General features: G+C 41.0%; 1 protein-coding gene across 12 annotated transcripts in view; it reads right to left on the minus strand.

Moving 5' to 3' along the window:
* The window catches only part of FOXP1 (forkhead box P1), a 349,307-nt gene that overhangs the window by 145,947 nt on the left and 189,534 nt on the right, over nt 1-13,826 (minus strand). For all 12 annotated transcript variants that reach the window (XM_017542802.2, XM_017542805.2, XM_017542803.2 and 9 more), the window contains one exon: nt 4,923-5,024. In XM_017542802.2, coding sequence (XP_017398291.1) covers nt 4,923-5,024 — 102 coding nt within the window. The remainder of the gene's footprint in view (nt 1-4,922; nt 5,025-13,826) is intronic.

Consider the following 13,826-nt stretch of genomic DNA (forward strand, 5'->3'; position numbering starts at 1 on the left):
ACATAAAAACAAGTTTGCCTCCCTCTCCTAAATTATCCTTACTAATCAGTGCACAGGACTATTTCTTAAGGGTCAGTATTTCAAAACTATTCCATTTCACTATCAACAACATAAAATTGTAGTTTCCTTTACAGGTTTCCTCTTGCCAATTTATTCTTTAGTGAATAACGTGGAAATGAGATGAACTACCAAGATTATATGTGGCATTAATGCAAAGCAAAAATGCTGCCTAAAGCATGTTTTATATAACTGCAAATAAAAATGCTAAAAAAAAAAACCAGACACCTACTGAATCTTGTATTTTAACCTCCTCCACCTAAAGCAAGGATCCACATAGTCATTCTGAGCTTCCAAGTAGACTAAAGGGCTGGCCTTAAAGTGGGTTTCACCATCTTTCCTTCCAGTGAAATGGCCTTCTGAGTAAGGGGCTCACACATGACATCACTTTGGAAGGAAGGGGATGGGCAGGAGGGAAAACTATCAGATGACTGACTTCACGTTCAAATTCTTTATAGACGGCCTGAAACTGGTGCGTTTTCCACTGCAGGCAACACACAAAGTTTACTTTCTTTCCTAACTTTAATGCTGCCAGAATACACATGTACTTTTACTTTCTTAGGAGAAAATGTGTCATTTGATTTCCTTCCAGTTTATGTACTCGTGCCAACAACCAAAATGCTTAAAGAACCAAAATGAATTAGTACCCAGAAACGGTGGTCAAAGTTTCAAAATTTGATCAATAAAATTGCTCATCTACTCACAAATTAATCTTCAGCCAGTAAAATTACAAATTTTCGAGGTTATGAGTACACCTGCACTGTTAAGCATTTATTTCACTTGTTTAAGCAATCTTCAGAAATATATAAAAGAGAGCCTAGGCTGGGCATGGTGGTTCATGCCTATAATCCTAGCACTTTGGGAGGCCAAGGCGGGCAGATCACCTGAGGTCAGAAGTTCAAGACCAGTATGGTCAACATGGCAAAACTCTGTCTCTACTAAAAATACGAAAATTAGCTGGGCATGGTGGTGCATGCCTGTTGTCCCAGCTACTCTGGAGGCTAAGGCAGGAGAATCACTTGAACCTGGGAGGCGGAGGTTGTAGTGAGCCAATATCGCACCACTGCACTCCAGCCTGGGTGAAACAGTGAGACTCCGTCTCAAAAAAAAAAACAAACCATCAAACAAACAAAAAGCCTACTATTTTTACTCATCTGTAATTTTCTTTTTGCAGCAAAACCTTGTTAATTTGTTTACAACTCATAAACCTCCTGAAGGCAGGGTCTGTCTCTTCCATGGTTCTGTACCCTATGAACACCAGCACAACGCCCAGCTTGCTTTGGAAATGTTCAACCAACTTGCATTCAATTAATTCAGATCATTCTGATTCTGAATTTATGATGGGGCCAATTTTCAATTTTCATTTGTGTCATTCATAAAAAAATTTGCAAAGCAAATGAACAGAATAAGTAAAAAGATAATTTTGGTTACTAAGTAGACTATTTCTCAAAAACCTCAGAAGCAATATCTATACCTGATTAATGCCTTCATTAATAAACCACATCACCCAAGAATGTGACCTGCTCAGATTTGGTTCGGTATGTGGATCTGCAAAGAGTGTCATTTCTTTCTTATTTACTCTCATCTCCTGAAATTAGAACAAATTGGTGATGTTTGACTACATTTTATGATCTCTATCGAGTAACCACTTATAGCCTCCTCTAACTTTCCATTTTCTTTTGTTTGTATCATCAGCCTGTGAAACCAGAGAGCGCTGCCAAACACAAAGCAGGGAAGTGTGAGATATGCTTAAAATATGAGTCACAGTATATTTGGGGATTTGGGTTTCTTTTTTTTTCCCCCTCAAGCTATCAGCAGATCAAATCCTTCTTCCCTGTCAAGCCTTCTTCTATGCAGAAGATCTGAAATTTGCTAAAATCGGTCTCCTAGTGTAGTTATGAAGGGTGAGAAGATCAGAGATGAGCACTGTTAAGATTTGCTGTAGGATTTCCCTTTCATTTCAGAGCCACTCCGGCGGAGATGCCTCAGCGAGGATGCAGTATGGCAAGATATATTTAAATATGAAGGTTATTCCTTCTGTGAATCACCAAGTCTATAGGCGTATTTTTATAATGAGGTAATATACCATGTGGCCTAGGATAGTAATTTCTCCTCTCTGTTTGTGGAAGGCCAGCCAACCTAATAAAGCTTACTGAATGTGCATGACCTATCAGGCAGCTGAGGGGTCCTTCGGCGATTGTCTATGAAGCACACGCACACACCAGTCCGTCAGCCGTTCAGATTTTTCCCCCCCTGGCCAACTTTTAAAGCTGGTCTAAATTCTCTGCTTGTCAACTCCTCTACTTGGGGGGTAGGGAAAAACTTAAGACATCTTCTTTAGCAAAACCAGCATTCAAGCTTACCCCCTCTCCCCCCACTTTTTTATACAGACTGAAGTGCTCAGCAGAATGTGTGAGGTTGGTTTTGACACTGTCCTTGCCAAGAAAAACGAGGCCCTCTATATCATACTCTTCTGCATGGTGGCTAAAAACCCTGTAACAGGCAAGAAGGAAAAGAGCCCTCAAAAGGAAATCCCCTGAAACTTTACTTCTTATATTTAGCCCTCAAGGAACTTCATTCAACTTGGAAAAGAAGTTACCTAAAAATGCCATATGTTTTTAAAAAGCAAGTATGAGGGAAAATAATTCTACCATAAAAAAATCACAAACGATATTCAATACTGAAGAGCAGTGTGATCATACAGATTGTGTATGTGTGTATTTTTTAATTATCTCTAACCAAAGCTCTACTATGTGTAAGATTTTTCCCCCCAATAATATATTTTCATTTTCCCAATGCACTTGAGGTCTGATGAATTCAAGAGGACTCGGGGTATTTTTAAGGCTGTGAGAGCTCCAAGAGGGAGGCAAAAAGAATGGACCATCATTTGAATCACTGAGTGACAGGCTGGGCTAGCTCCCTGTATACATTAATAAATTAGAATTTTAATTGTGTCTCTGTCCACAGGAGATGCCCTGGTACTTTAATATGTACCAACAATTGGCTATGTTATGGAATCTGCAATGTGGCCTCCGCTGCTGACCTCTGAAACACAATTCCCAGTCTGACTACGGAAACTGTTCAGTTTGATCCTTTCAACTTATTTGAATCCTGACAAATAAGCTCACAGCTGAAAGGTCAACATAGTCATATTTCATCCTCCAGAGCTGTTCTTAAGACATCTGCACAACAAAGCACTTCTTATAGCACCTGACATGGGCCCTCACTGGCACTGTACCTCATTAAAAATGTCCCCTGCATGCGCATGTATTCCAAGGCACATGGTTCGATGATGGTTTACCAAATAAGTGTTTACAGAAGAGTCAGTAAACAAGGCACATTGTCAACTTTTCCAGTAAAGTGTCACTATAGTGCTGAAATCTCTCTGGAAAGTGACAGTCTCCCTAGTACATATAGAAGAACCAGAACTTGTTGGTCAAGGTCAGTTTGATCTTTGTGGATCATTTGGGAACAGGTTGTGGTTCACCCTGACCTCTGAAAAGTCAACACAAGCTAGAATTTAGGTTGACCTCATTATCCAATTAATTGGCACCAAGTTATACACCTATCAGCCCCTGCTTACAGAGTCTGTCCCCTCCTGTGATAGGGGTGCCCATCTTCAGCTATGAATATAGTCTGAACCACTTAGGACCAGGGTGCCAAGTGCCCTCTCTGAAATGTGAGCATGAAGACCCTGGATTCAAGTTTCTTAGAAATTTCTATTACAATTTTCTACTTTGAGTCAAAAATCCAAATTAGATTTTTTTTTTCTTTTTTTGAGATGGAGTTTTGCTCTTGTTGTCCAGGCTGGAGTGCAGTGGTACGATCTTGACTCTCCTTAACCCCTACCTCCCGGGTTCAACTGACTCTCCTGCCTCAGCCTCCTGAGTAACTGGGACTACAGGCACCTGCCACCACACGTGGCTAGTTTCTGTATTTGTCACCATGTTGGCCAGGCTGGCTCCTGACCTCAAGCGATCCACCTACCTCAACCTCCCAAAGCATTGGGATTACAGGCGTGGGCCACCATGCCCAGCCCAAATTGGATTTTTATAAATTTACTGCTTCTTCCACTCCATTAAACCCTTGCCTTCAATGTGCCTGAAATCAGAAGTTGCTGGAACAACCTTTTTTGTCATCTTTACATACAAATTTCTTCCCATTTAAAAATTATTGACTTAGAAACATTCTGAACATATCCACTGAAGAACAGGGTATGTCTTATAATCACTACAAGCTATAACATTAAAAGTAACACATCCTCCTCAGGCCTAGTCATAATTCTTGATTCTATTGACATTCCGGGATGAATCATGGTGTGTTGCATCCTGTGCATTGCAGGACGTTTGGCAACATCCCTGGCCTGTACCTACTGGATGCCAGCAACACCTCTGCCCTGCTAGTTATGGCAAACAAAAATGTCTCCAATGTTGCCCATTGTTCCGGGGGTGGCGGGAGGTGGGGTGCACAAAATCTTCCCTATTGAGGATAACTACACTAAAGCAAGGTGTGTGTCTGTGTGTGTTTATCCCATTTCTAGACCCAACATGAGAGAATGTGGTGACAATTCTAAGTACCATGAACTTTTCTCATTAGCAACCGACACTGCCTGTTAGCAGCTCAACAGTTACAAGTCCTCATCCTTCCATTACATTCACTCATCAGGAGATCTTACACCTGACAATAAAACTTTTGGGCAAATACACATTTTCCCCAAAATGCTCTACTTGGCTGGTAAACCAAAAACAGACTTTCCACATATTTTCTTACATGATTTGCAATTCTCAACACAATCCACTCCTGAACTGCTTATCAGTTATGCCGAAGGATATAATGTCAATTTAAAAAAGAAAAAGAATTGTTACCTGAAGAGCTGGTTGTTTGTCATTCCTCTTGGGAGATTTTAATCCACTAACTTGCTGCTGCTGTTGCTGCTGAAGAAGGAGTTGTCTTGCCACCTGAAGTGCCTGGAAAGAAAAACAGAAGAAAATCCTTTGCATTACCATACAGGTTCAGGGGACTCTTCATAAAAAAAGGATTCCAGGAAGTGCACTTTGGGGCTGGGTCCTGACTTTCCTATTTCCTGGCAAACGAAACAGCAAACAAACTTCCCACCAGTCTTAGTTGGAAAACTTTCCAGAATTTGTTTGCATTTCCTTTGACTGGGCCAATTTCATCCACAGTTCTACAGGCATCTAAGCAGACATTTTATTACATTTTATTCCTACTAAAAATCTGACATGAAATTTAAGACCATGAGTGATTGGGACTCTGCAGAAGGATGACAGAGAGACCAGGAGGGAACCAGGCAAAGAAGAAAACTTGGGAGACACTACAGGGCCCCTTTCAGGGGCACCTTCATCTTCCCTCAATTCTTGGGGAAATGTGGGAACTCATGTTGAAAGTAATACTTTCACCCCATCTGAGTCCAAATAAAGAGAAAGAACTAAGTGGTGGACCACAGGAAGAATATACACTATGGGTTGGGCTATCTAGGAAGGAAGATGAAACAGATGGGACATATCTAGGATGACCTTGACATTGACCTAGAATTTGAGAGGAAAATTTGGTAAATCTGACCTCTAGTCATCTTAAAAAGCTGTCTTAAGATGACCTCAAGTCACCTTGAAAAGGGCTATCTAGGAAAAGAAGATGAAACAGATGAGACAGAAGGATGACCCTAACCTTGACCTAGAATTTGGAGAGGAAAATATGGCAAATCTGGCCTCTAGTCACCTTAAATAGGAATATTATGTATCTCTGAACAAAACTGGATATGTTTATTACAAATGACCCTTTCAAGTTTACAATATGGGATGGTTTTTCCCTAAAGGTAGACATTGGGGAGGTAGTATGAATTGGAGATAAAGCAAGAAGAAAACAGAAGACTTCTCCAAAATGTTTAATATATGACTGACAAATCTTTTAAAAGTTCAAGTAGGCTGGGTATAGTGGCTCATGCCTGTAATCCCAGCACTTTAGGAGGCTGAGGTGGGTGGATCACTTTAAGGAGTTCGAGATCAGTCTGGCCAACATGGTGAAATCCCTTCTCTATTAAAAAGACAAAAAATTAGCTGGGCATGGTAGCATGAGCCTGTAGTCCCAGCTACTTGGGAGGCTGAGGCAGGGGAATCACTTGAGCTGGGGAAGCGGAGGTTGCAGTGAGCCGAGATCACACCACTGCACTCCAGCCTGGCAACAGAGCAAGATTCTGTGTGTGTGTGTGTTTGTGTGTGTGTGTGTGTGTGTGTGTGTGTGTGTGTGTNTGTGTGTGTGTGTGTGTGTGTGTGTGTGTGTGTGTGTATAAATTAGCTCGGCATGGTGGCAGATGCCTGTAATCCCATCTACTCCAGAGGTTAAGGCAGGAAAATCGCTTGAACCTGGGAGGTGGAGGTTGCAATGAGTCAAGATTGCACCACTGCACTTCAGCCTGGGTAACAAAGTAAGCTCCCATCTCAAAAAATAAAATAAAATAAAAGTTCACGTAAAAAGGAAAAACCAATGCCATCAATAAACCCCCAAGAAGACATTTACTGCCAAGAAATTAAGAACAGGAATAATGGCTAGCCACACACTTTTCCAAAGATAGCAGAAGGATCAGCAACAGAAAACTAAAGTTTGCAGATATTGTGCTAGAAAGTCATATGAAAAGTTGGGTTACTTGAGAACCAAGAAAGTACACATGGCAGAGATGTCCAGAATACTCACTAAATGATGTGCTTAGAGTTTAGAGACAAAATGAGCCTTCTTGAGTGTTACATCCATAATAATTTCTATATGGTAACCAAATTATTTATGCATCAAAGAAGAGGCACACACAGATGTAAGTCAATGCATCAAAAGGACCTGAGGCTATAGTTTTAGAAACTTAGCATAATAGACTTATGATGGTAGTGTGTTCCTTAAAAAGAAACAGGTGTTTCATTTATATAAGAAAATAACATGTATATTTACAAGAAAAGTTACAAGGGAAATGGTGGAGTGGAAGAGAGGTAAGAGCGCCTTGGTGTCCCTGTAGATTGAACTCAGAAGAAAGAGAAAACAGAGTGGGTCAAGAGGATTCGTGGTCATGAGCAAACACCTAAAAATGTGGAATGTGCAGAACAGTACTTCTAAAAGGACAAGCTCACTGAACTGCGTTCATAACTACAGTTGTAACAAAGGATATTTTTAAGACACTGTGTAAGGTTGAGTGGCACCTTTGTGTTTAAGAGGCGCAAAGGAAAGCTAAGAAACAGAAGCACCGATAGATGAGTGACAAAGAAAGGAGCATGGGAAACTGGAACCCTGCTATCCCACCTCCCTACTGCATTCACCCCCGTGTCCCAGGGAGGCCTTCTGCCTACTCAACTCATCACGACCAGCCCTTCAGATGCAATGTACGGGCTAGTTCATCTGTGAAGGGAGAAACAGATTCGACAGAACCTCCCTGGAAGAGCCTCGAGAAAAGGGGCTGTCTGAGTGGGGCATCTGGAAGCCAAGGCGCCTGGGAGAGTTGCCTGAGACTCCAGCCTGCTGTCTCAGGGAGGATTCACCATCACTGGACTCCGGGTTTTCTTGTCTCCTTGGAGACGCTCAGTACATGCGTAGGTGTAAAAGTGGGCAGAGTGAAGATTTCATTTATATCATATAAGAAAAATAGTCCCCTTTGCAAGGTGCCTGCAGGAGCAAAAGCCTCTCCACCTACTATATATGTTCCCTTAGCTATTTCACATGAAGGTTTTATGGCTTTTAATGTAGAAAAGGGAACTGTTATATATTTTAAGTGCTATCATCAGAGTTCTCAGAGTAATAGACTGATCAGCAAAGAGGGGTTTGGTTGTCAGCTGGAAAGGCAGAGAGGGACTGTAGATGACAGTGCAGAGAAAAATATGGTGGGAAAGAGGAGAAAGGTTACATCCATTTAACAGTAAAATAAAGCAAGCAAAGAAAAACAAAGTATGGAAGACCCCCTATAACTTACCACATTTCACCAAATACTGGGAGAATGGGTACTCAGTTTTTAAACAGCCAAGTCTCAGAGAAGCTATAGTCAACTCTTCATTTCAGCAAAGTGTCTTTAAGAAAAACATTCACACAAAACTATTCTTTCCTCTTTTTCAGAGGATTCTTGCTCTGTCGCCCAGGCCGGAGTGCAGTGGCATGATCTCACCTCACTGCAACCCACCTCCTGGGTTCAAGCAATTCTCCTGCCTCAGCCTCTTGCCACTACGCCTGGCCAGTTTTTGTATTTTTAGTAAAGACGGGGTTTCATCATGTTAGCCAGGCTGGTCTCCAACTCCTGACCTCAGGTGATCCACCCGTCCTGGCTTCCCAAAGTGCTAAGATTACAGGCATGAGCCACCACGCCTGGCCATCACAACACTATTCTCATATGAGCATGGTTTCATAAATGTACATAAGCAAAAGAAAGTACAGAACTTAAAGCTAAGTTTTCAACAAACGCTTACTGAGCTGGTTCTACAGAATGATCATATATTTCAATATAAGCTACTGGAATCCTCAGATTTATTTTTCTGGTTGGAAGGGGGTAAAAAAGTCATGTATAATATATTTTTTTCAGACCCCACGTAGGGTACATGAACTTAAATAACCATGTTGTAAACCCCAGCTTCTTCATAGCATTTCATACAGAGGCCCACTAAAGATGACAATCTAAGATAAACACATGGGGGAAAGGGCTTGCAAATTTGTATGAACCCAAGGGAAACTGTAGCTGACCTACTGAACAGAGAACACCATAAGAAAGACAAGCAAACTGGCTTCCAAATTTCAGCTCCCAAATGAATAAACACAGGTAAAGTAACTTTAAATATTTGGGATGGGGAGATAACATTAGTGCAGAAAATAATTCATTTTGATATGAATTATCCCACAATAATTCCCCAGCTTTATCCTGGGTACGTTAACAGAGTAGGAGCAAATTACTATCCATATCCTCCCCAAATTAAAATCCATTTAAAAATTGCCTTAGGTCTCAGCAAGAGTTTTAAAACCTAACTGAACAGAACTTATAACACGCTTTGAAATCAACCACTAAAATATGTTTTCTGTTCTAATTTCCATGATATATAAATCACTGTGGTCTAGATTTTAAATTGTCACATGCAAGAAGAGGCAATAAACCCTTAGTGTATAAGACTATGTATCTGGGCATTACAATACACATCTCTGGCATCTACCATTTGTAAAAAGTAACAAGTGCTAATTATAATGCTCACTGTTGATTAGTGGAAAATGTGGAATGACTGATGGGATCCCCTGTGGAAACTATGTCAGAGACCTATGTTCATCATGTTTCCTGTAGATGATGACTCGACAGCCATTTTTACCTGTTATGTGCATCAGAACAAATTATGTCCTTCATCTCAGACTACACTGCCTAAACCCCAGTGATAATCTTCTTTTTTTTTGAGGCAAGGTCTCACTCTGTTACCCACGTTGAAGTGTAGTAGCACAATCACAGCTTACTGTAGCCTTGACCTCCTGGGCTCCAGCAATCCTCCCATCTCAGCCTCCTGAGTAGCTGGGACTACTCAGGAGTAGTCCATACCCAGTTGATGTTTTCATTTTTGTAGAGACTGGTCTCACTGTGTTGCCCCAGCTGGTCTCAAACTCCTGGGCTCAAGTAATCCTCCTACTTTGGCCTCAAGCAATCCTCCCACTTTGGCATCTCAAAGTGTTGGGATTACAGGTGTGAGCCACTGCGCCCAGCCAGAGATTATCTTTATTCCAATACAGTCGAGGAGTGAGAATGGACTTTTCTTTATAACAATATCTCAATCACAATTGGAGAAAAGTCCCTTAGGATACATTGTTTGAAGATAAAATTAGATTCTCTGGATACAGAATAATGTGTGGGGATAGGTGTTTGTTTGTATGGGGTAGGAAGAAGGAGGGGTGAAGAAGGAGGAAGGAGAGGGCAAGCCGCAGAAAGAGAGGCAGAAAGGATATGAATAAATGAAAGAATTTCTCTTTTAAAAAGCAAGGATCAACTCTGACTCAAGTTCCAGATCAACTGCTAATGTAAATAACTTTAAGGTCCAATCCCATCTCTGGAGACCTTTTACTCTTGGTGGCGGTCCCTGGGCTGAGTTGAGTCAACACTTCCTTTGCAACAGATATGACAATTGCCTGGCACTGGATACCCTAGTGCTGTATTTTCACGCTAGGCTTGGGTTACAGTAAAGACACAGTTTGAGGATGTCAGAGTGGAAGCGAATGATAAAACCAGGCACTTAGACCCCCAGTTGCATGCATTCACATTTATTTTCCTTCAAGTTAAAATAAATGGCTGAGCTAAAAGAAGAAACAGCGGGCAGGCATGCACCGCTTTCATCTGTGGATTGACTGGTCTTCATCTATGCCCGGATGTGCACAAGGGGTTGGAACTGCCTGATGGCTGGCATGTCATGGTCCACGGCCAGCTCTGAGCACACAGACAGAGCCAGTGGGATGGCCTTCTGGCTGCTGGCTTGGTAGGCCATGTTTTCATACTAACTGGAAACCTGGGCATTTTTGACACACCTTCCATTTCATTGGTCCAAGATGACTTCATTCTCATCAGTGCCTTCACATTCTTAGTAAATAAGTGCCATCTGTTATTTACAAATTATGTTTTACATAAGCATGTTTACAGCTTCTGAGCTATTTACATTCTAAGATCATAGCAGGTGCTTATATTCTAGGGACTAGGTAATTCTATGTTTAGCATGTTTATCAAGGTAGCCGATGTTCAAAAACATGTCTACCATATTTTAAGAAACATCAACAAGTTTATATAAAATATGGTTTGAACAGGCATACACACATACATAAAGCAAGCTGGTAGAAGGATAAGATCTTTATAAAATGTTTTGCATAACACACTTGATGACGGGGTCTGAGATAAGCTCTGACACATGGAGGTCTTCAAAAAATATGACTAACTGGAAAGTTTTTAGTCACGGGTCAGCAAACTATAGCCCGTGGACCAAATTCAGTGTATCATCTGTTTTGTATCATCTGTCCTATATCGGCTCATAAGAATGGTTTTTACTTATTTAAATGGTTGACCAAAAAAAAATAAGATTATATTATGACATGTGAAAGTTATATGATATTCAAATTTTAGTATACACCAATAAAGTTTTATCGGAACACAGTCAAGCTCATTCTCTTACATATCATCTCTGGCTACTTTTGTGCTGCAAAACAGAGTTAAGGACTTTTGACAGAGACCACATGGCCTTTGATCCCTAAAATATTTTTTCTCTGGCTCTTTACTCAAAAAGTCTGTCAAACTCTGTCTTAGGTTGCTATCTGTATTCTGAGATCCCCAAAGATTTCACTGGACAGAATCTTACATAAACACATCTTTCAATCAGTTTCCCAAAATAAATTTAGAGTTTGGCCAAGGAGCAAGAACATTATTAATTAGCTGTTCTTTAAGCTCAAATTCAATGTTGATGTTCTGAAAAGGAAATACATCCATGTGCTCCTCGATCTGAAACTGTTTAAAGCTTGTCTCAAACTTTGAAGATGTGTTTCTTCTGGTAGGTAACTGACAGCAGTTCAGATCAGCGTGAGATCCTGAGCACCCACAGAACGAAGACAGCACGCGCCCTATTGGTGGCCAGTCAAGAGTTGGTTATTTCCTGTCTGCCCTGAGAAGTTGTCCCATTTCCAGCTTGAAAGGCTGGTCTGAGTCAGCCATCCTCTTCTAATTTCTTTTCCTAGACTCTCCCCACCCCTCAAGATCAAACCTGTTTTTCAGATAATTTCAGGGGCTAATCAACAGTCACTGCATATGGGGGTGGGAGAAAAGCTCGTAAAAAAAGAAAAGCAGCAAGGGAAGATTAGTAGGAAAGGAGTCAGTCATGTTCTCTCCTCTGTTTCTCACCCTCTACATACTGTTTCCGTCCCTCTAGAGAGCCTGGTTCCCCTAAACTAGTTTGCTATCTTTGTTTAACCCCAGCAACCAAAGCACTCATCATTTAACACAATCCGACAATCGCTCTGTAGCAAGACTGGGGACTGAGGATACAAGGAAACTTCCTTGTTTTCTTGCTTTAGACACAGCAATTACTCCAAGTGCAGGAAGGAACTAAGGCTTGTGAGTGACTTAAAAAGAAGAAAAGAAAAAAAAAAATGACAGTGGCTTATAGAACTGGGACATATTCATACAGAATTGAGAGTATTCCAAAGCAACAGGTTCTTCAAAAACTTTTTTAAACTTTATTTTACAAATAGAGCACTCGGTTTTAAGAAGACAATGGTAAACTAAGCTCATAGAGGGATTCTGGTGAGTGAAAATATCAGATGCTCAAAGAAAGATTCCCATTCTAATGACCATATAAATATTAGATACACAAGGGAAGAATGAAACCACTGCAATAAATCATCGAGTCAGGTTATTGGCGTTGTAAATAAAAAACTAAACACATTCCCCAACAAAACTTATGGGGGTAATGACCATTCACAGAGAGCCTTTGGCAGTCTCTTTGTGCCAGTCACTGCTCAGTCTCCTCTATGATACTGCAAATAAGGGTGTGGACTCTGAACACTAATTGTTAGTAAATTCACTTGACTCAACCCCCAAAAGCAGGTGCAGTAGACAGCAAAGTCTTACATTAACCGGGGTACACTGAATTTGAATCAGTGGCTGAGAAAGGAAAGGCTCTATGTAGCATCATCCATCCTCACAGTTCCAACAGCTGGACAAATTATCCTATGATGATAGAGCATTTAATAACAGCTGATATTTAGGTAAGACATCTTGCATAGATTTTAAAAAGTGTTCCAGTCTTTGCAAATAAGTTGATGAGACAATTTCAAAATAGGCAGGGAGAAAAATCAAAGCAGAGACAACTCCTTACCTACAGCATCCTAACATTCTGTGTTTGAGTTAAAATGGAAAGGGACATGAAATAGAAAAGTCACTGTTCTCTATGGTCATCATTTCCCTAACTGCAGAGGAGTTACAGTCACGTGTCATGGGCAGCGTCATCTCTGTGTGGGGAAGGTGGGGGAGAGGTAAGGCCAGGCCAAAGCACCCCCTCCAGTACTCAGACCACTTGATTACCCCACAGCAGCCCAAACCTCTCTTCTAGATCTACTTCCGTTGTTAGGTTTCACATATACTTTCAGACATGATTTTATATTCTTTAAGCTACACGTAGGGTGGTTATCGCTGCTATGATGCCTATTATGTATATTCCTTGCTTGTCTTTTACTTTAATATTTAACAAATACTGCAAAGGTAGGTTTGGAAGTTGTACTTTTTGTTTCTTTTAAAGTCAGCAATGTATTTGAGTATATGTTCTCGGGGAAGAAAAGATGGCAAATCTTCTCTTTCTTTCTTTCTTTTTTCTTTCAGGTGGCAAATCTCTTTCTTTCCTTCTCTCTCTCTCTTTCTTTCTTTCACCGGGACGAAGGAGGACAGAATTGTGCAACTGGTTCCTGCACCACGTCATGATTTGCCATCATTAGTGATATGAGCTCAAATGCCATCCCATGCACCAACTGTAGGAGACACGGACACTGAGAAATGCTGGAAGGCTCTAGAGAGGAGGTGGCATTCTGCCACAAACCCCACTGTCAACGCAAGCCCATAAGGGGGTCAGCAAACCCTGTATCCAATTGCAATTATGAGCAACCCTTTTACTTCAAAGGCATGTACAGGATACTTCCTACCTAGCAAGGTAAAGGATAGGATTTTCATCACACACACACACACACACACACACACACACACACACACACACACACAGGTTATCTATGGTCCTCTT

This window comes from Cebus imitator, unplaced genomic scaffold (assembly GCF_001604975.1).
Source record: "Cebus imitator isolate Cc_AM_T3 unplaced genomic scaffold, Cebus_imitator-1.0 Scaffold147, whole genome shotgun sequence".
NCBI lineage: Eukaryota > Metazoa > Chordata > Mammalia > Primates > Cebidae > Cebus > Cebus imitator.